Source organism: Myotis lucifugus, unplaced genomic scaffold (assembly GCF_000147115.1).
Source record: "Myotis lucifugus unplaced genomic scaffold, Myoluc2.0 scaffold_137, whole genome shotgun sequence".
Lineage (NCBI taxonomy): Eukaryota > Metazoa > Chordata > Mammalia > Chiroptera > Vespertilionidae > Myotis > Myotis lucifugus.
The window spans coordinates 1,210,305-1,234,850 of record NW_005871185.1 but is presented as its reverse complement, the minus strand read 5'-3'; the positions used below and the strand labels follow the sequence as shown (position 1 = coordinate 1,234,850).

Sequence of the window (24,546 nt, the reverse complement as noted above, 5' to 3'; positions counted from 1 at the left end):
TTCACCATCACTGATGTAGGAGCTACCCTCTGGTGGTCAGTGCGCTCCCACAGCCAACCTCCCACGGCCAGCCAACCTCCCACGGTTCCTCCCCCTGGCCAGTCCCTCCTCCTGGACAGTTGGCCAACCTTCCATGGTCCCTCCCCGTGGCTGGCCAACCTCTTGTGGTCCCTCCCCCTTGTCCCTCCCCTCAGCTGGCAAGCCCTGATCAGCCCAGCCCCGATCCTGGCCCCAATCGGCCCTGATAACCCGCCAGGCCTAGGAACCCCACCCGTGCATGAATTTATGCAGCAGGCCTCTAGTGGGAATATAAATTGTTATAGCTAGTTTGGCCAGCACTGTGGCACCTATTTACATGTTAAAAAATCACAGCAACTCTATTTCTTTGCATATATTTTATGAACACATGTGTACTATAAAGTATATAGAAGCATCCTTACTGCAACAATTATAGTTATGGAAAAATATTGGAAACAACCTAGGAAAATAGGTAGGTAATTTGTGGTATGTCAACATGATGGAATACTACTTCAGCCATTAAAATGGATACAGAGGCAGCAATATATCTCAAGCTTGAATGTGCATTTAAAATTCACCTGATGTGCTAGGTAAAATGTGCACTGCCTCCAGCCCAGAGATTCTGATTTAGTAAGCCTGAAATTGTTAAAAAAAATCATTTTTAATAACCCAAAGGATTCTAATACAGGTGGTAACATTGGCCACTCTGAAAAACATTGGTCTGTAACAGAGTGGGAAAAACAATTTCTAGAACAATATGTATTGTATGACTACATTTATGTTTTTTAAAGAATATTTGTAGATTTAAATATAAACGATAGATGCATGAAAGTAAATTTGTGGAAAAGTCTGAGATCACAATGGTGATCTCTGAGGAAGGAAATGATCTATTAGGGGATGGATAGATAAAGGAGGACTTTCACAGTTTATAGATTTCTGTAGTATTTGATTTTTTTGGTACCAAGAATATACTTAAGTATTAAATAAATAATGTTAAGAAAATACAACATAATAAAAAGGTAAAATACATTTTAATGTCATGAGTTAGTATCTGCTTCTTAAATGAAGTTTCACTTTTGTAGTATTATCATCTAAAATCCTGACAAGCTGGTGCTACTTTTTAATGACTTTTTGACTACATGCAAGACATTCCTTTTTATTTCCCTCATACTTAGGCGTGTCTCCATGCATTATCTCAGCAATACAGAAATATTCCCATTCAAGGAACTATTCACAATATCAGGCCTCCTTCTCCTGACTAACATATTTAGAATGAAAATTGTCAGGGATGAATTTGGCACTATCACCACAAAAGCAATGGTTAAGCAGGACAGACAAATGTGGGTAGTGAGAAACTGCTTCCTGCTGTGGTTTCTCAGTGGTAGAAAAACACTGAAGGGCAGAAAATTTGGGAGCATGGCCTGGCTTATTAGGTCACTAGGCCTAGTTCTGAGGGATAATGCCTTCAAGTAGGAATTAGTTTGAAGTTGACACATTGTCTAGTGAAGTGGAACATTAGAAGACATTATTACAACATGCTATCCTGACATGAAACTAATTAGATAGTAATTACACACTTACATGTTGATTTCTTAGTCACCAGAAAACAGTTCTATGTAATTTATATTTTGATGTCACAACATTACTTAAAACACAGACATACAGAAATATATGACATTATAATGCATGAATCATAAATTATCTTGCTGATGGATAATGAGTTTAGCCTAAATTTTTCTTAAAAACTTTACAGTATTAAGTTATTTCATCTCCAACTCAAGTTCTGACTCTTCTAGGCAGAATGATAGCAACTAGTCTACAATTAGCAATATTTTATAGAATGTTTTACAGCTAGAAGAGAAAAATAAACAATTACGCTTTTCATCTGCTTAATTTTATAGATGAGGACAAAGTCACAATATTCCTAAATGGTCTCTGATTCCCAAAGCCCAATGTTGTTATACATTGTAGGTGCAATGTTTAATATACCACGACTAGATAATATTTTGCAACAAATGATATATACTGATTAGTACCTTTTATTTTATTTCATTTTAAGTGCATTCATGAACACTTACCTGATATAGAAGGTCTTTTTGAGGCAAAGGGGGGGATCTTTTTTCATACACAGGCGGTGGTTTATGTGTGGGTGGAAGGTCAATCCTGCATTAGAAAGGTTAAAAAATGTGACTGCCACATTTAGAAAAAAATAAAAAAAGAGAAGGGGAAAAACAATCTAGGTTCTCTTAATTTTTGAAGATATTTTCCTCATTCTAACATTTATATATCACTGTACATTATATATTTAGTTTGCTCTTATATTTCCACTAACCTATCATAGATGGAAAATAAACTAGTTTTAAAGGTTTCAACGCTTAAGATAATCTAATAGATGCATATTTTAAAAGCAACTCAAATAGAAACATTTCTTCAAATTATTACTAAGCAAGCAATATAGTACATGGCCAATTTATTTATGTATTGCATATTTTTACATCTACATACCTACCAACATTTTAAAGATTGTAAAACATGTATGTAATGGAAGGTACTTGCCCCTAAAGTGTCATAAAAGTGATTTAAAAGACTATATTTTAAAATGATTATGAAAAAAAAGTTTAGATTGTATTTGGAAATACTTCCAAAACTAATTTTTAAAAGCATGGCCACTCTTAGAATATTCACAAATCAAATTAATATTTTCAATCTACAGACCATTATAAACCTTGCAACCTGAAATAACCAAAGGCACCTTAGGGGACCTTAGGTCATTTCTTTTGCCAAAATGACCTAATCTATTAAAAAAAATAGTATCATGCATTTTAAACACTGTTAAATTACAATAAAATAAAAAACAGTGGGGCCTTGACTTACGAGTTTAATTCGTTCCGTGACGGAGCTGTAACTCAAATTACTCAGATGTCAAATCACTGTGACGTTCGCTGCGCCAACTAGCGGTGGGGTATCTGAAGCTGGCTCGTACGTAACCCGAATTTTAGCTCGCAACTCAAAGCAAAAAATCGGCCGAGAGACCGCTCGTATCTCGAAAAAACTCGTTAGTCGGGACACTCGTAAGTCAAGGCCCCACTGTATATCTTGTAGCTTTCTGCATTTTAGAAGGTAATTTTTATATATTCTCATATTCTTGAAGATCACAGGTAAATAATTTTCAGTACTCATAATTAGTAAATCAAACAAGAATGTCACCTATATTAAAGGATAAAGAGAATGAAAAACTATAGAGGCCAAAGTAATTAAAATTGCAGTCTAATAAACTTCTCAATGAGGGCATGAAATCATATATTAAATGAACAGAATTCAAATAATAAAATGGTTACATGGATTTACTAGTCTATTAGTAAATTTTGTTTTTGAAATTATAGAAAATCCTGAGATAATTGGGGAACTAAGATGAAGTTAACCACACACACCCTAGTCATTTGAAATATTATAAAACTCATCTTACAGGTATTGCACTGAAAGAGTATTTTACAGTTCTTTTATCTAAATTAATTACTTCCTTTCATCTAACAAAAATATCAGCAAATTTATAGCTCCAAGATGTCATAGGTCATTTAGGTGAGAAAACTGAAGCTCATGGTGGTCATGTGAGTTATTCATGTTCATGCCACTAATTTGATCATGATAAAGCTGAGACTAACTCCTAGGTGTCTTCAAAACAAAAAGATCAGTGCTATAACTATGCCAGATCAGAGGCATATGCAAAACATTTATAAAAATAAGAAATCTATTCTTTGAGAGCCAGCCTATGTCCTAATATAAAAACTGTAAAAACACACAAGAAATAATGCCATCTGTGTAGAACTTCAGAGTCTATAAACATTATTTTATTCTCTGATCACAACCAGGTGAGGTAAGTAGGACAAGTAATTCTCATTTCACAGATGAAGCAACAAAGCTGTTGATGGAATTACATGAATTGGAACATTAGTATTATAATTTTAAATAAATGTTTTTATTGATTTTAGAAAGATCAGAAGGGATAGGGACAGAGTTAGAAACATCAACGAGAGAGAAACATCAATTTGCTGCCTCCTGCAGCCCCCTATTAGGATCAAGCCCACAACCCAGGCATGTGACCTGACCAGGTGATCAAACTGGTGACCTCTTGGTTGATGGGTTGATGCTCAACCACTGCACCACACTGGCTGGGTGAGACATAGTCTTTTGATTCTACAGCAAAGTGCAACTTCTGCTTTATAATTCTATCTCAATGATTAGGCCAAAACCACTGCTTTCCCTTTAAATAAAAAATGCCCATTTTATAATTCACCAAAACAAAAATTCTTTAAGGATAAAAGTTTTAAAATTAGATGTGTTTAATAACTACTGTCAGTTGAAAGTTAAATCATATTTATACATAAGACAGGCATATATAATCTAAAGAAGCAATTAAACTTCTAAGATTTTTTTTATATCTGTCTTTCAACTACTTCATTAAGAGCTACATTTTTATTCAGAAGGCAGGACAACATAGAGTGCCATTATGTTACCATGTGGAAAGGTGTCTAACGTAGTGTAGGTGAAAAAGATGTCTAATATACTTGTCTCCAGCAGCCCCTTGACATTTTATTTACTGAGATGTAATTTGAGACATTCTGATGAAACCCTGGTCATCACACAAAGATCTAACAATACCTTTATGCACTTTCATCCCTGTCACTTTTCATATGAGTAGCTATAAAGGTAAATACTGACACATACCAAATATTCACAGCTGAAAACAGGCAAAAAAGTTACCTACACTTTGTCAAGATAGGATGGTCTCTTTTTTCGAGGAGTCAGCAGCACAGTCACAAAGACAGCAATGATGAGAAGGGCAAGGACAGCTCCAATTACAGCTCCAGCTATGGCTATGGAAGAGGTGGGCTTAAACGGAACATCTGCAAAGTAATAAAAATTTGGCTTTTCAAACAATTTTAGAGTTCTTAAATTTGCGTATCCTAATTTTACAATGTGCAAGGACTATGTGATTGAAGTATGTCATTCAACAGCAAGCTCAGAGGATCCCAAACTTGATTCTTTTGTAGCATTATACTAACACCCTTCTTGCTCTCAAGATAACACCTTAGCAGTCCAGCTTTGCTTTTCTCGAGTAATGAAAAGAATAACCCAGTCACATCTCAACAAGTGCATCTATTCTCTATGGGCCAAGACTATCTGGAGGAGAAAAGGATGAAAATTTGTAAGTTCTGACTTTAAAAGGTGCTAAAACAAAAAAGTTCAGTATTGTTAACCAACAATATAGACATTTACTATCTTTATTCTTTTTCAAAAATATGTTTATTGATTTCAGAGAGGGAGAGGAAGATAGAAACATCAATGATGAGAGAGAATCATTGATCAGCTGCCTCCTACACGCCCCCTACTAGGGATCGAGCCCATAACCCAGGCATGTGCCCTTGACCGGAATCAAACTTGGGACCCTTCAGTCCGTAGGTCAACGCTCTATCTACTGAGCAATGCTGGCCAGGCACCATCTTTATTCTATTTAAATATAAAGATATCCTATTAAAGGAACCAAAAACCTTCAAGAAGGGGCAAAACATCAACAAAAAAATCCCACTTATTTAAAATAGGCAAAAAGTCACATTGTAAAACTTAAACATTTTAAAAATAAGAAATATTATTAAAATAGTACTGTTATAATTTCCCTTGATAAATGCACATTTAATAAAAAGTAAACTTAAGATAGTATCTCTATTACAACATTAAATGAAAATTCATCCCTGTCTCCTTACTACAGATATACTCTAACATTTCTGAATACCAATTTTCCTTCCCCAGCCTTCACCACAAACTTAGGATTTTTAAAACATAGTATTTAATGGTTAGAATTTCACATAATTCCTAAAAATCAAGTCACACTATTTTATTAACTCCCAAATAAGAAAAATTACTAAAATTACTATGTATTTTTTCAAATATAAGTATTATGGTGACAAAACCACTGGTTCTTAATGTATATTATTTTGACAATTTTAGCCACATTAAATCCAACAATTAAATTTTGTTACAAAGTACCTTCAATATGCATATTTTGTTTTATCTAACTAAAAAGATATTTAACATTTTATAAATGCAGACACTGCAGTTCCAAAGTTAAATATTTTGCCCAAGACCATTAAATCCATAAGTAGTAAAGAATACAGAATAAAATAAAATGAGGTTGGAGTAGGATGGAAGCCTCTATCCTTAAGTTCTTGTTGTGAGAGAATGGTTTTTTGTAGCATCTAATGTAGATGCTCTTTCTGGATCCCCTACTTGATAATGAAGAGCTCTTAGTTTTAAACTGACATTCACAAATACTCTTAAATAATTGAAATTACTTTTGGGATCCAGATATGGCAAATTTAACCAGAATTAAAACACTAACAATTTTAAAATATGCTTCACCTACTTACCATAGTAGTCCATATAAATAAATATTTAGAAATATTTTCCAACTGTTTTTTATTAAAATGTGTCATGTGGTGCTTTAGATTGCTAAAAAAAAAAAAAGCTTTCTTTCCAATTGTAAAAACTTCTTTACTGAACTAAAAAAGTCTGGGTTTAATTGGTCACTTTATTAACTTCATTCTAGAATAAAAATCTTACACCAGTGAGTGCCAACTAACCCATTTCAATCAACTTCTAAACACTGAATATAATCTAACAATAGTAAAACATACAATTATCCTATATAATAAAAGCCTAATATGCTAAGTGTCTGACTGTTCATTCGAGCAGTCACAATGACGCACACTGACCACCAGGGACTGGGCAAGATGGGCTGGACATGCCCTGGAAACCTCCTGCGGCCCCTCCCTGGCCCTGATCATGCACCGGTATGAGGGACCCCACCGGTGCACAAATCTGGGCACCGGGCTCGTCCTATATAATAAAAGGGTGATATGCAAATTGACCCTAACAGCAGAACACCTGGGAATGACTGGTCACTATGACACACACTGATCACCAGGAGGCAGACGCTCAATGCAGGAGCTGCCCCTTGGTGGTCAGTGTGCTCCCACAGGGGGAGCTCTGCTCAGCCACAAGCCAGGCTGATGGCTGCCAGCACAATGGTGGTGGTGGGAGCCTCTCCCACCTCCTCAGCAGTGCTAAGGATGTCCAACTGCAGCTTAGGCCTGCTCCCTGCTGGCAAGCGGACATCCCCTGAGGGCTCCTGGGCTGCCAGAGGGATGTCTGCCAGCTTAGGCCCGGTCCCCTGGGGAGCGGGCCTAAGCCAGCAGGTGGACATCCCCTGAGGGGTCCCAGACTACTAGAGGGCACAGGCCGGGCTGAGGGACATACCTCCCCCCCCCAAGTGCACAAATTTTTGTGCACCAGGTCTCTAGTTTTAAATAATATAACTGGCTGTCATTCAGGATGTTACCCTCATTTACCACTACATGCCTAGCTTATCTTCCTTTTGTTGCTCATTTCTCTACAACCTACTATATCTCCATTTGAGTAAGTGCTAGATGAGAAAAAGATTTGAAACCTAGGTCAGTTAAATATTACTCTGGTCTTGCAAAGGTGAGAGATTTGGGATGACTTAGAGGGGTAATCTATTCTACACTATCACTTTTCCCACCATGAAATTATAGCTTTGTATTCAGTCTTTAACAGTAGGCCAATTGAAACCTATTAAGGTTACGTGATCAAGCTTATTTGACCGAGGTCATATATCTTGGCATTGGCACAAATAAAAAAATCTCAATGTGTCAAGTATGCTTGTTACCTATTTCACACTAGTTATTCTAAAGATTTCCTGTTAATGGAAATTTTTCTTTTGCTAAGGGAGAAAGTAGCCCAATGATATTTTGTCCAAGTATACAGAATTGAAATGAATATTGTTTTGCTGATAATGTCAAAGTTAATACTATATTTATAGTAATACTTCTGAAATTATGTTTGAAAAACTCAGGTTATTATTTTATGTAATTAGTCCAAAGTAAGATTCTGAATGCACAGATTATAAATTCATCAAACCTCACACCTCAAAAAAAAGGTTTTCATTTAGTCTTAGCAATATTAAATTTGTTAGTGCTTTGTAAGTACTAAAACATAATCAGGCTTTTAATATCCTAAAGTAATTCCTGACTCTGAATATATACTATTTTTAATATCCTGAATTCTAAAATCCAAATAAGATACAATTTTCTAAACATTTAAATTATGGTCTACTTAAGATAGTAGACCTGTCCAATTAGTCTTATAATTTATAGCTCTTGCATTCCTTAACTGAGGGTTGACTGTTTGTATACGATGACACTTCCTTCTATCTTAATTTGGGTGTATTTATTGCACCTGGTTCCATCCACTATTTATTCATATTTATCCTCTCTTATTTGCACACCTCTTCTGAGGATCAGAGGCTAGAAAGTACTGAACAGCACAACTGGAATGAAAGCTTTCTTTTTACCAATTAGATAATCTGCTCTATATAGGTAAATCAATTGTTAAACATATATTTGGGGTATGTTTCATATTTCCACTTTTTCTTCTTCTAATTGACAAAAAAAGAAGAAAAAATATATTTAAGGGCATTAACAGATGATGAACACTAGTATGAAGTGCAAAGAGCTGAAATATTTGCATTAAAGTCAAAGAATTTTGGTGAAAATTTAGAATTTAGCCCCAGCTCTGCCTCCCCTATATCCCTGCCCACATAACCTGTATAGACTCTATATTCAACAAAAAGAACTGCATTGAGAAAACAATTAAGTAACCAACTGTATAAAAATGTGGACTTTGAAAACATTAAGCAAGTTTACTGACATGAAGTAACATTACCATCACCTGGGGAGATGATCTACTAAATCTGAGCCTGTGCTGATAAGCAGCAGAAAAGAGAACATTAAAATTTTTAGTATTAAAGGACTAGTGCATGTATCTCTCAAAACAAGTTTCTTGTCTGCACAGCAGTTACATGAACTCAAATACATTGAGAACTCACTTCCAAAACCAGAAAAATAACATTCCCCAAAACAACTTAAGTATACCACTCATAATTAAAGATATCATGCATATGTCTTATGAGAAAAAAATGTTCAAAAATCAGTTACAAATCAGACTGAAAAAAAATAAGAAATAACTTTCATTACTTTTTGCAAAAAATAAATACATTGTAGATAATAAACTAATATTGTCTTTATTACAAATAAAATATGTGAAAGGTATTCAAACACACACTCACCTTACATCTGAAACAGGCATGACAATATTTTTAAAAATACTATTCTATACATGGAAATAAATGTTTACAGTAATTTTCTAAAAACATTTAAAAGCCCCTTTTCACTTACTGGTACATTCCAATACCCAGTCCAAACAATTAAATAAAACATTTACGTTTTGTTTCTTTTCCCTCTTGATTCCTTTCATCAAAACTTCAGCGATACCATCATGACTAACAGGTCAATGTGATACCTATAAACTTATCTTCCCATCTTTTATTTGCTTCCATAGTACAGTATGTCACTGTATTGCCATTTTTTTCTGCATAAATAACCCCATCCTTTTATTTTTAATAGCCTTTTTTAATACTTATCTTTTCAATATGACATCTAAATATCTATATCCAGCCAATATTTATCTATGTTTTAATAAAAGTCCTCTACTTGAGTCAGGTCAGTCTCAGTCACTCATCCAACAAATTACCTATAGTAATCTGTGTCAGGTCTTACACTAAGTGCTAGGACAGCAAGGATGAGTTTTACATAGTTCCTGTCGTCATAATACAGCACAAAATCCCCTAAGTGGGGCCACACAATCCATTAATATACTTTCCAATGAAGTGTAGAAATTATCACTTATCTAAAAAAAAAATAGGAGAGGAGAGAGGGCATTTAATAAAAATAAATGTTGTTCTAGTATTCATGGGCACTGGTAGTTCCAATTGGTCCATGTGTCAGGTGTTCACCTGTCACACGGATTCATATCTTGTGTGTGGAGTTCCAGAATGAAATCAAGTAGACAGTTACACCTTCACTTAATTGTTCCCTTTTAGCACAGCCAGCATCCTGTGCCAAATTGTGATGTATGAGAGCTCAACTGAGTGAACAAATAACTTATCTAGAATTAACTAAGAGTGAAAAATGTAAAGGGGGAATGACATGGGTGCCCTTGTGAGAAGTGACCATCTGATACATGGACCAAGTGAGGGCATCACTGCTAATCCATGTTATATATTATTAGTAAGCATTTATTCCTAGTGAGTGTCATTCCTCCAAAGAATTGGCAGACTGAAGATAATCCAATAATATAGTCACAAGTAACAACAAAAAAACAAACTGTCAATGCAAATATGTCACTCTTACTAGTAATACACAAACTTTATCAGTTACATTGTGAAGTAAAACCATGGCAATCTAATCAACTGTGATGAGTCAACCAACAAAAAAAACAAACGAAACATCGAACACATTAGGAGTCCAAATAAAATAAAAATTTACGTTCACTCTTAACAGTAAAGCTCACACCAAACCAGTACTATGCCGAAATAGTAACTAATGTGAGGGCTAAGTTTATTGTGATTAGCAAGACATGGAAATACCAAACATCTTGAACATGAAGATAAGCTCTGAACAGCAGTTGTAATGAAACTGTAGAGGTCCCCAACAATATACCTCCATATGAATCTACTTGTTTTTGTAAGGTAGCATTTTAACTATCATAGCTAAAAACCAAGTTATCAAAATATACTGAACCTGAATTCACAACTTTAAATAACTGAATCAAAAAGTATAAAATCAAGATTAAAAAAAAAAACAAGTGAAGTTTTGTGTGTGTGTGTTTACCACAATTAAAATGTTTTAATGAGAACATAAGTTAACTTTTAACATGAAGGACACAGTTTCCCAATATGATTGCTTTAGTGAAACAAATATTTTTAAAGTATTTTATCAGATGTTAAAACTTCCATTTTTGAATATTTTATAATGCATAGAGCAAACTTCTATAGCTGCACATATATAATTTGTACTTATACATATTATGAGTACATAATAATTTTTAACCACTGGGTTCAGAAAAGCCTTTTGAAGACCAATGATATAGAGAAGGCAGGTAAAAGCTAAAATAAAATGTGACGTTATGATAGCTGAAAGTTACGCTTCAAGAATATGGTAGCAGTTATTAATACTAAAGGGGAAAGAAGTTTCATAAAGCTATTATTTGAATAGGACCTTGTATATGGACTGGTTTCCCAGGGTGGAAAAGGGAGGAAAGGGACTTTCAGGTAAAGGGAGCAGCATGGACATAATTACTCAGACATCAAAGCACACTGTATAGTTAAAGACTAGTTAACAGATCTAAATTGAAATGAACATAACTATTATCAAGGTTCAAGAACTGACCCTAGTCAATGTGGCTCCATCGTTTGAGTGTCCTCCCATGCTCCCAAGGGTTGCCAGTTTGATTCCTAGTCAGGGCACATGCCCGGGTTGCAGGCTCTATCCCTGGTAGAAGGTGTGCAGAAGGTAGCCGATTGGTGTTCCACTCTCACATAAATGTTCCTCTCTCTCCTTTAACCTTACTCTGAAAATCAATTTAAAAAATTCTAAAAAACGCTATGATATATATATATATATATATATATATATATATATATATATATATATATAATGCATATATCAAAAGCTTTTGTAAGCTATGCTTAGTTTCAAGTTCTTGATGTAAACTTATCACTACACAACTCAAAAAAGAAAAGTACAGCTACTTGAATATAATAGAAGAAAACAGAAAGCATTTTGAAAAACAGAAAGCTGTATACTGTGTATACTATTCTGAAGATTTTTTATGCATGAATTTTTATTGGTATAATAAAAGGAAAACCAAACTTAATCTAGTCAAAATGTTATTTAAATAAAAAAACAGCAACTTGCTCTAAAATAACAAAGCTTAGAAAAAATTAATTATAATTTTAAACATCAAAGACACAAAATAAGGTGATTACACACAATTAGGAACAATGGCATTTCAAACCAAAGTAGCTCACAAGCGATAGGTGAAAAACACTAAATGCCAACTTATAAATCATATTAAATATGTTAATTCCAAATTAAAAGTCAATCTATATAATTTGACTTATGTCAAAGTGACAGCAAAAACACTTAAAGCTAGAGCTATCAAGATAATTTGTGACGGTGGAAAAGATATTCATGATGTATATACATGAGATGAGAATTAAATGATTAATTAAAAGCAATGTTTAAAATGGCTAACATATCAATTTAGATGCTCCCTGAATTTTAAATGTATCCTTAACCTGATACATTCTTATTTGGAAGAGAAATAAGATTTCTAAATCCCACAAAATATCATTAATTAAAGAAAAACTAGGTTACACACACACCAGCAAATATCATAATAAGGACAAAGAAGGTAATACAAGAGCCATAGCTTGTTATAGAAATATGCCTCTATAAATAATTTTTTAAAAAAACTTTTACTTAAAGATTGTTGTATGGCTATTGGGGCCAACACTGGATAAGTAACTTGTCAAAAAAATAAAATAAAATTATTGGTACAAATTAAAATTCAATCCAAACCAAATATGCCAAAAATCTGAGAAAGAAGCTTTTTTTTATAGATGTTACATTTCTAAATAATAAACAGGAAAAATAATTTGAACTATGAATCATTCCCCTATTGTAATTAAATTTCAACAGGGTTACTTCCTTTCTTCCCTTTTACATTAATTACTTCTACATATAACAATTTCTTACTTGTTCATATACTTTGTTTTAGCAGTATTCATCAAAAGCAAAATCAAACTCAATTCAGATGTTTTCACATATCAAATGGCTACATTTTCCTGCATTTTTGCACTAATACATTGTATTTCTTACAGCCCCTTATGCTAAACATTTAGCCAATGTTATCTTTATAAAACTTTTCACTATATGACTATCAGAAACAATTTACAGTAAGTAGAACTTATTATTGAAAAATCTTAATGTTTTAATTAATGTTAGACTTGTCAAATAGAAACCTTTTAGGCACATGGTAAGATACTAAATCTTTAAACTACTAGTACTTCTCAAACATCACTTTTGAAGTAATCACTAGCCTGTTAAAATTTTGATGTATTTTAATAAAGAATGGCAGGAAAAATAAGTGTTGCATTAATCTCCATTGTACTATGGAAATATTTTAACCAATGTGAAAGAAAAACCTTACCTAAATACAAAAATGAAAAACCAGTTCAAAGAATATGAAATAAATAGGTATAAAGATGGCCAAAATACTATTCTTTCATTTTTTTTCTGAGTAGAATTTTCATATTTATCAATTGTCTATGCACCACTGATATTCAAAAATTAATTTAAGAAAACTGTTTATTTCCTACAACTACTCATGTTCAAAAATAAGTCTCTATGTACAGTAATCACACACAAAGCTCTAACCAACAACAGTGCAATGCTTCAGAAAGACTTAAGCACCAGTATCAGATTCTTAAAATTTTGGAATATTTTAGTTTGCCAAATAGTTTAAAGATACAGAATTATGTCAAATACTCACTTGCAGTTTTCCTTGCATCCTCTCCAGCCAAAAACAAAAGAAACAAACAAAAAACCCTAACTGCACAATAGCCGTAATATAAAGGAAGTTCATAATCACTAAGTAATTTTTAAAAAAATATATTTTATTGATTTTTTAAAGAGAGGAAGGGAGAGGGATAGAGAGTTAGAAACATCGATGAGAGAGAAACATCGATCAGCTGCCTCCTGCACACCCCCCACCGGGGATGTGCCTGCAACTAAGGTACATGCCCTTGATCGAACTTTGGGATCCTTCAGTCCCCAGGCCGATGCTCTATCCAGTGAGCCAAACCAGTCAGGGCACTAAGTAATTTTTTGAAATACAGTTCTAATTTCCTTCAGATTATACTTAAGTTGAGATTAATACAGTATTATAAATGTGACTGCTGATTCATATTGCATTGCAAATGATTGTTCTAAAGATAAAATTTGTTCAAAAAGCCACAAATTTATATCATCCATGTTAAGAAAATTTAGAACCCATCTTTCTGTGGCTATATCATTGCCGACACTTAATTTTTTTTAAAAAAAAGTCATTTCAATCACCAAGTATTGTCAAGAGTTTTTCTTCCAATGAGTTGGACCAAAGAGACTTAATATTTATATATCAGTTATATTTAAAATCAGATATTTTTAACAAGATATCAGTGAACTGGATTGAATCCTTAATGGACATTATAGCCTTATACTAAGTGTTTGGGAAAATAGGTTTCTAATTTTCAGAAAATACTGAGAGTTAAAACAAAGGAAACTGAGTTATACTCATTTGGAATAAAACCTTAACTACTTGTAAAATCCTATGAACATGTTAGAGCTTTGCCGTATAAACCGTTTTTTTAGATTTGACAAGGATCAAAAGGGCGGTAGTTGGGATGGTAAAAAAAAAGTACCTACTTTGTTTTTTTATTAACAAAATAATTTATTTAATTTATGATTCTCCTACTAGCTTCCACTTCAATTCCCTGGCAAAACACCTAAGGCAATTCTATACAGTCCTTTTGTAAATGAATCATCAACAGAAAAAAAAATACAAAAACCATATTCTTTGGGCTTCAAAATAGTTGTCATTATTACAATTTTATAGGATTCCACAGTAGAAGCAACTTAATTACCTCAAAAGAAAATCCACATTTGAAGATTTATATAACATTTTTTTCAAGATACATTTCTGGAAAGAATATACTTAATGAATTAGGTAACAAAAACAAAACAAAAACCTCATGATGTTTCCAGTTTTAATTGGAAAAACAAAAATCTTGAAACATATACATACATTTGGGGGGAAAAGGAAGATGGTCTGACAATATCCATCAGCAAGTGTTAGTGATTGGTTTTATAATTCAGATTTTTCTTGTTAAATCTCAAGTTCCCAAGTTTATCTAAATGTTTTTCTGTATATTTACCCGTTTGAACAATAGCAATACAAATGACTAAAACAACATGGTCTAGAAAATTCTTTGTATAGATTCTTGGCTGAAACATCTTATTCCTAAAATTGGCATTCCAATGCTAGTTTGCCCATGTTTATCCATATACTGAAATGCCCTCTCTGTACTATTATTAACTGTGTACCATATTTTATTATTATTCTTATATTTAGGACATAAAGCATCAAAACAAACTAACACTGTACCAAATTTCATGTTCACATGACTACATAAGAAATGTCCTCCAGAGATGAAAAATATTGTAATAATTATGTTTAAAAGGCATGTTTTTATTACTCTTGCATGTATTCTGGCCAAAAATACTGAGCAGCTAATTATGCTCTTCCACACATCATGTTCACTGAGTTTACTACCACAGTTTTAGTGCAACAAAATATCTTTGAAAAGCCATTCTACAGTAATTATGGCAAGGCTCATTAAAATGCAGAGGTAAAGATTCCATTTGTAGAGAAACTTAGAAAATAATGCTTGAAAGGAAAGGTGTTTCATTAGACTGAGTATTTTTTGTATACTAAAAATATATATAAACATTTCTTGAATTAGTCAATTTAAATGTAGTATCATTTAGTGGTGATAAATTTTGAGAGGTATGTTTAACAAACATTATAATTGAGATTATAGTCTTAGGTAAACATTTAATACACAATACCAAGGCAGTTTCCTTTCTTTTTTTAAATTTGTGTACCAAAAAGTCATACATTTAATGTTGACATTTCTTCTTACCTGTGTGCCTCAGACCAGTAAAGTACTCTGCATTAAAAATTAAATCTTGAGACAGTAGTACAGCATTGAAAAAAAAATTGTAAAGCAGCTCACATACATTGAACCCAGATTTTACATTTGCATCTGTCAAATTAGAATATAAAAAAGTAAGCTTGAAAATCAAGGTGTAAAAGCTTATTCTTCCTCAAGAAAAAGTATGAACAATCTGAAAATGATCAACTAGTATGAATGAAACATTGTACATAGTTAAGTCAAATTTAGTGGTTGCTAAACATACCACTCCCTCCTGGAAATTACGGAACCATCTACATGTGAAACTAAATCATCTTCATTTTCGTCATAATGTTCATCACTGACGAACTTCATTCCCATTTTTAGATCTTCATAATAATCCATTGGTCTTTCAAATCTGAGATTTTCTACATTGTTCCACTGCGTTTTTTCAGGCTCTTCTAAATAGTCTTTCCGTATTAGATTATTCACCGGATTTTTGTTTTCTTTTTTTACACTGTCTGGGTAAGAATCAAGCTCATCTTGTTGAAGGACATCTATTTGAGATTCTTTTTGCATATCTGAGGGTGGAATGTAGTTCTTGGCAAAGTAGTCTCCACGAAACGTCCGTCTTCTCCTATAGCAGAATATTCCACCCAAAACACTTACAAGTATTACGAAGAGAGCCCCACCCACTACGCTAGCAATGATCGTGCCAATTGCATCATCCTTAATTGTTGCCAAAGTTGACAATGGGAAGGGCAATTTTTTTACGTCTTTTGTTAGATCTTCGATGTCAGCAGTTGAGAGATGCCACTGAACTGTAGGCTGAAGGGTGGTAGTAGTAGGAGGATCTAATGGAAACAGTAAAGATAGACAAGACACAGAAAGGCAAAGAATGTCAATGCAGGCTGATTCAGCAGCAAGTTGAAAAGACAGCACAGCTAATGAATATATATTCATAGTAACAATAGTTTTTCATTCTTAGATTAGAATGTAATGGTATTTCTATGTTTTTAAAAAATAACAAAACTGACAATTACCAATAAAGTAAAAGGAGTTAAAAATTACATACAATGTAAACCTAAACTATTCCAAGTTTAAGCATTATATTGTACTCAGAGAAATGTTGGGAGTTTTTTCTTAGTTTTTTAAATGAAAAGCATTACTTAAGTATCCTATATATATAGCTGGCTTAATAATTATCATACCAAAAATTAAATCAAATAAATAAAATGTATTTTTTTTTTTTTGGCCAGTAGCACAAGGAAATAAAAAAAGACTAAAAATAATCAAGGTAGGTTTTCTTAATATCCATTTTACCTAATATAGTTTATTTTTATAAGATCTGAATTAATTTATAAAAGAATGAAAAACTATAGAATCTTGTTAAGTGGTCATAGAATAAGCTGTTGATTTAATAATTCTCTCAAAAATATTTTCCTTAAATAAAGAGAACTCTTCAATTTTTAAAAAGGATATATAAAGTACATGCCATTATTTAATAATTAAAAAAATAAAAAGCATATTTAAACTGTGTTAGCCAAATGGGCTATTATCAAATGAGACTCACAAAGTAAAAACATGTAAACTATAAATTATAAAAATGTCTATAGCCCATGGATAAAATATGTGAACATTTAGAAAATGGAGGGATTTCAACCATATATGCAAAATTTAATGTTACATTGCTTTATGATGGAGTTTCAAAAAAAGTAGCTAATATTTTAGAGAGAACATTCTAATAATACTTAAATATTAGATGCAAATGATCCTGTGTATTGCCATTAGAATACAGAGAAAATAGCCATTAATATTAAAAAGCAACTAAACATAAACAGTAAAAATTAAAGATTGGTTAATTATCAATTAGGTGGTATTCGTAGGTCATGTTGCATAAAACTCTAGAGTTTGAAGAAAGGATGAGACAAAAAAATCTTGAATTTTTTCACTGATAAAAATAAATGACCCAAATGGTAATCTCCTATTATTAATTTTTACATGAGTGGTACTGATAGTTTTTAAAAATGATTGTTAGAAAAATACTAAATCTACATGGGATAAGTTATTCTAAAATTACAAGCTAAAGAAAAATACTTACTGAAACAGGTTTCATCACGGAATGCCATATGTATAGAATGTGGTAAAAATTTAGCAAGTACAGTATAAATTTAATAAGTACAGTATAAGTAATTTCCTATGAGTGTAAACCAATAGAACAGGCAATCCTGTCAAGTACCTTGAATTGGATAATAGTTATCATATTATATGTAAGTGAGTCAAGGAAGAGTTTTAATTTGTGAGAACAAATTCACTAGCTGAACAAATTAAATCTCAAAAAACCCCCACAATTGTGGAATTGCAGGACCATTTCTAGTATTAAAGTAGTAAAGCCTTATAAAACCAAATTCACAGAACCAGGCTATTAAAGAAATAAAGTAAAAATTAATCATTTGTAAGACAACTCATGTATTTTCTGAGTGGGGAGGGATAATAGAAAAGTCAAGTTTTAAGAATTAAATGTCATTTTTACAATGATTCCCAAAGAAAAAGTATTACAATAAACTGGCACAGCATATTTAAATGAAAGTACAATCACCTAAGTAATTATAATTCAAATTTTTATGCAGAGAAAATTTTAAAGTTTTTGATGGCTCTTAATGAAATGCTATTTTTACAGAACAATGAATATACCTGAGCTCTCAACAAGTATAAGACATGTAACATTTTTGCCAAGTGTCCTAAAAAAACCCAACAATCTGATATTTACTACTTCTACATGCAATGTTCTTTATGTGAAAGCTGTTCTTTACAGCTTTCAGATAAATCTAACTTAAAAAAGTACCCCCAAAATGCCAATTAAAAAATCTTGTTATTTAATTTTGTCAGTGGTTCTATAAATTTTTGAGCAAACCATCCCCGTCTCAACCAATGTTAAAAATAGCATACCCTGACTATTAATATGATTGCATGAAAATGGGACTAGTGTTAATACTTTATTATTTTGTATTTTTAAGCAATGGACATATGGCAATGCATATAACATTTATTCATATTTTTAAATTATTTCCCTCCTCCACAATAAATGAAAGTCACAATTAATGTAAGAAGACAGAAAGACTAGTATTTTGTAATCACCAATAGGTACTTATTTATCATTATTTAATATCCTTCAGAACAGCATTTCTTATTTTTTCAGACTTTTTTTTTATATTATTTGCTGAATGTGTGATGAGTATATAACAAATGCAATGAACTATACAGTGAGTTCTTCACACCTAAATGAAGAACTTCTTAAGTTTCTTTTTCAAATTAATGAGTTCTGCCAAATGGGGGGGGAAAAATTACAGTAAGGCCCTTTAGTGATAAAGTATATTTTAGCATAATAATTACTATGTTAAAAATTAAATTGATTACTTTTTCTTTTAGACTTTATATGAATTCTTCAAACAAAATCTATGAATCTTAAAAGTTTAAGGATTGCTAAGAATATGTGGATTCTAAGTCTTATAATATGTCTGGATCCTAAAAATCAGTATGATTTGAAATTCAAGATTTGTATAGATAAGTACTTTGAGTTTTAGGCAGGGAAGAACTTATGTGATATATAAAAAATTGCTTCCCTATTCTTAGAGAGCAGTAAGAGGTATCAAGGAAAAAATACAGAGCAAAAGCAACTACAAAAACACATACTGGACAAAGAGCTATTGTATTCTCATGAGTAAGAACTGAAGTCGAATATTGCAGTCTTGAATCAATCACCTCTTGTCCAAAATTTTATGCTTACCCACTTAGGAAACGTATAATAAAATTATGAACAACTTCTCTCAAACAGGATTGCTAACTCTACTTTGTTCTGAGTAGAACTTTCAGTCTCCAGTCATAAGACATTCCTTTTACAGATATTTTTAATTATCTCTAAAAATTATAAATAGCAATTTTAATACTGAGGTAAAAAAAAGTTCCAATGAAAAAGATTAACTTTGATAATTTACTCTGTGTGAATTATGACTTTTCATTCTAATAAAAGCCTACTAAGCTTTATCAGTCATTTTGGAAAGGCAGTATTTTATCTAGGAATTTTGATATATTCCTAAGAAGCTCTTAGAAGATTTAAATAAACTCAGCATAATGTATTGTATTAAACACTGTGGATAAAAAAATAAAGTCTAATTCTTGAAGAAAACCATGTCATATAATGCTATCTTTTTCTTAAGTTCTTAGTGGCAAAAAAACTGTGATTCTTAGGAGACTTACTAGAGAATAATAAAAAAAATGTATGAAGTTTATTACCAGTTACTTTGTAAAAAGAAAAAAAAGTTACATAAAATAGATTCTCGATTTTTAATTCTTTCCTGATTGCTTTCTTCTCAAATTTATCCATTCATGCAACAAAAGTTCACTGGACACCCACTATGTGCTAATAAGCATTATTATTATTGCCAGTGATGAGAATGTAGCAGTAATTATAGCAAGCAAAAATCCTGCCCTCTTAGGACTTATGTTCTAGTTAGGGTAAAAAGAGACACATATAAATAAAATAAAATATGTAGTATGTCATATGGCAATAAGTACAGTAAAGAAAAATAAGGCAGAGAAGGAAGACAGAAACTAGTAGAAAGGTGAGAGAGGTTTCAATTTTAAATACAATTGTAAAGGTGATATTTGATAAAGACCTAAAGGAAGTGAGAATGGAAAGTCCATGGAAGGTTTAAAAGAGAGGAGTGGCATGATTTGACATATCCTTTAAAAATATCATTCTGGCTGCTCATTTGATAACAGATTAAAAGTAGAATGATTAAATGGCTGTTCTAATAGTTAGAGTTTCTGATGGCTTGGACCAGAATATTTGAAGTAGAAGTGGAGAATTGGTAAGGTTCTGTATATAACATAATGGGAAAGCTGACATTGATTTGTTGATGGATTGAATGGGGTATGAGAGGTAAGTATCGAAGGTAATAAGTATCAAGAATTATATCCTCAGACATAGATGGAAAGAGCAACCAATAAGTGAAGGGAGGAAGACTAATGGAGGAAGAGATTTGGTGGCAAGGGACAGGAGAAAGATCAGGACCTTAATTTTGAATGTGAAATTGTGTCTATTTATGCTTCTACATAGGGTTAATAATCATTAATAGCCAGTTGGACACAAAAGTCAGGAGTACTAGGAAGTGGATCCAATATGCCAAAATATATGAATTTAGCATTACCACCAATGTAATCAATATATATGAGATTTCCCAAATTGAGCCCTAATATTTAAATTACTAGAGCACTGTGCACAAAACTTTGTGCACTCGGGGGGTCCCTCAGCCCGGCCTGTGCCCTCTCACAGTCTGGGACCCCTCAGGGGATGTCCACCTGATGGCTTAGGCCTGCTCCCCGGGGGGACCGGGCCTAAGCTGGTAGTCAGACATCCCTCTGGCAGCCCGGGAGCCCTCGGGGGATGTCCACTTGCCAGCTGGGAGCAGGCCTAAGCTGCAGTCGGACATCCTTAGCGCTGCTGAGGAGGCGGGAGAGGCTCCCACCACCACCACTGTGCTGGCAGCCATCAGCCTGGCTTGTGGCTGAGCAGAGCTCCCCCTGTGGGAGCGCACTGTCCACCAGGGGGGAGCTCCTGCATTGAGCGTCTGCCACCTGGTGATCAGTGTGTGTCATAGTGACCAGTCCTTCCCAGTTGTTCTGCTGTTAGGGTCAATTTGCATATCACCCTTTTATTATATAGGATAGAGGCCTGGTGCACAGGTGGAGGCCGGCTGGTTTACCCTGAAGGGTGTCCCGGATCAGGGTGGGGGTCCCGCTGGGGTGCCTGGCCAGCCTGGGTGAGGGGCTGAGGGCTGTTTTCAGGCTGGCCATACCCCCTTCAGGGTGGGAGTCCCCAACGGGTGCCTGGCCAGCATTGATGAGGGGCTGAGGGCTGTTTGCAGGCTGGCCAAGCCCCCCAGTGGGGACCCTCACCCCGTGTGGGGCCTTACTGGGGTGCCTGGCCAGCCTGGGTGAGGAGCTGATGGCCGTTTTCAGGCTGGCCACGCCCGCAGGCTGGAAGCAGGTATCTGGAATTTATTTATCTTCTACAATTGAAACTTTGTAGCCTTGAGCAGAGCTCAGGGCCGGCAAGGCAGGCGGGAAGTTTGGCTTCCTCCATCACCGGGGCAACCCAAGCCTCCTGCTTGCTCTAGCTCCGTGGCTGCCGCCATCTTTGTGATGGAGTGACAGAATGAGGGAGTGATGGTTAATTTTCATATCACTCTTTTATTAGATAGGATTATATAATCATAACACATTGGGTCTAAGATTTACAAGTAATATCTCACACTAAATTTTGTACAACAGAAAAAAGTAAGCAGTCCTTAAATAAGTACATTTTAAATATACATTTCCTGTGGCTTTAAGGTTCTTTTGTTTTTTTAATAAAAATCTCTAAGGGAAAAAGGGAGACTAGTATACTAATATCTAATCTTATTTAGATTTCCACCAAAGCACTGCTACTGGAAGAAAGGGAGATCTAGGGATGTACATAGCTCTAAACTTCTTGTGAGATTCATGAAAAAAAAAAAAATTGAGCCCCTATCATATGCCAGGCATTAACTAAGTGGTAAATTAAGTGAACACAAATTGTTTAAATGTGAGGATAGGCAAGTAAATAAATGAACATATGATTACAAATTGTGATGAGAAATATAGGGGACTTTTCTTAGGTTGAGTGATCATACAAGGACTGAGAATATAACATAAAACCAAGCTTAAAATTTCTCTAAAATCTCTAATTGATTTAGTTTTAGATTTGAGCAGAAATGAATACTCTAACTACCTATTATAGAATTACCATACAAACCTGTATTTCTCAAGGTTCTCTTCCTTTTGCCTTTAATTTTCCATGTGTTAGGCATGAAGATTGCTGCATTCTTATAGTCAGTAAAGAGATGCTCAAAATAGTTTACATAATTGGCATAAATAAGAATTCCATTGAGAATTTATTACTTGTAGCCACACCCAGAAAACAATGTTTTTAGCATTAACTATATTTTGTGAATATTCAAATTTATACTGTCAAATTAACAAGAACTTTCACAGCAAAACAAACGGAATGTGAAATATCTAAGTTCTTAGTGGTTTAAAGACTAACAATAAAAAACATCTAAAATTTATTTCATTAGAACATTTTCAGTAGTATTCCTACTTTACCTCTCAGTAACCAATATGGCATAGTAACATTGAGTGACAATGTTATTTAACAAGCCAGGTCATCAAAGTTGATATCCTACTTTATTTATCACACACTTGTGTGCCTAGTGTCCAACCCAAGACAAAAAAATTCCACTGCTTGTTCTTGGTGTAAAGAACCTAGAAAGGCACACACTACCTATGAAAGTAATAAATTAATACTATTTAACTGTAAATTTAACTATATGAATAGGTCTTAAAGTTGTTGCATAGACATTTTGATATTTCTTTAAGGAATGCCACTTTGCACATGTATTTCAGATAGGATTACTTTATCTTTAGATTATTTGGAAAATCTCAGACTGAGGAATCTATATCTTCACAAGTATAAGTTACCACCATGATTATAGTATTATTGTTATGATTATCACTATAGGAATAATTCAAGTAACCCATTTTGTAAGTAGATATTAACTTACCTGAAATGTAGATGACCTTTTGATCACTTCTTTGACCGAGGGAATTAGTGACTTTACAGACATAAACACCAGAATAATTGAAAGTCAGTGGATGGACAAAATGAAGAGTATTGTCTGAAGCCAATAAGCCATCAGGCCACTGTCCATCCAACCTAGATTTGAAAAAGCATGAGATTATTTTATATACCTTTAGTCTCTATTTATTGATAGCTGTTTAAATAAGATATTAACTTTTAAGATGTTAGTGAAAGAACCAGTATCCTATGTGTAAAAGTCACTATAAAATGAAGCATGTACTAAATTATGAATTTTTAATTTTATAAAGTTGAACTAATAAAGCCCATTAAGAATTCTTTCAAAATATCAATTCATATAAGTGTATCTAGGTCAACATATTAGAATGGGAGGGGAGGAGAGAACAAAATTATGAGATTCTCAAGAATTATAATCAGAAAACTGGAAAATTAGAAAAACATCTTATTTGAAAACATACTTATATTATCAAAGGAATCAAAATACTTATCTATGAATTATGGACCTACTCATGATATATCTACAGTTTTCTTAATGGAACATCATCTCATTTAAGTACATGATGTGTTTTAACAATTTCTGTAATATATTTAAAAGCATCATTTAATGCAGAACAAGTCTGTGCTATGCTCCATCCAAAGATGGTTAGTTTTTTGGCCCTGGCCAGTGTATCTCAGTGGTTAGAGTTCCAGCCCATGCATCGAAGGGTCACAGGTTCAATTTCTGGTCCTGGTTGGGGTGATTGCAGGAGGCAACCAATCAATGTGTTCTCTTTCACATAAATGTTTCTCTCTCTTTCCAACCTTACCTCTCCCTTTCACTCTCTCTAAAAAATCAATGGAAAAAAATATCCTTGGGTGAGGATTAACAAAAAAACAAACAAACAAGCAAAAATACACAAAGATTGCCAAAACCGGTTTGGCTCAGTGGATAGAGCATCGGCCTGCGGACTGAAGGGTCCCAGGTTCGATTCCGGTCAAGGGCATGTACTTGGGTTGTGGGTTTAAATGGACCTACACTGTGCAGGAGGCAGCTGATCGATGTTTCTCTCTCATCGATGTTTCTAACTCTCTATCTCTCTCCCTTCCTCTCTGTAAAAATCAATAAAATATATTAAAAAAAATACACAAAGATGTAGTT

General features: G+C 33.5%; 1 protein-coding gene across 2 annotated transcripts in view; it reads right to left on the bottom strand.

The window, feature by feature from the left end:
- NECTIN3 (nectin cell adhesion molecule 3) overlaps positions 1–24,546 on the bottom strand; it is a 77,541-nt gene that overhangs the window by 38,286 nt on the left and 14,709 nt on the right. Inside the window, exons 4-6 of one of the 2 annotated variants that reach the window (XM_014460658.2) lie at positions 23,374–23,525; positions 4,784–4,922; positions 2,097–2,181 (exon numbers count right to left, since the gene is read on the bottom strand). In XM_014460658.2, coding sequence (XP_014316144.1) covers positions 2,097–2,181; positions 4,784–4,922; positions 23,374–23,525 — 376 coding nt within the window. Of the gene's footprint in view, positions 1–2,096; positions 2,182–4,783; positions 4,923–15,266; positions 16,585–23,373; positions 23,526–24,546 lie in introns of those variants that run through there. The other variant, XM_014460657.2, reaches the window with a different exon arrangement.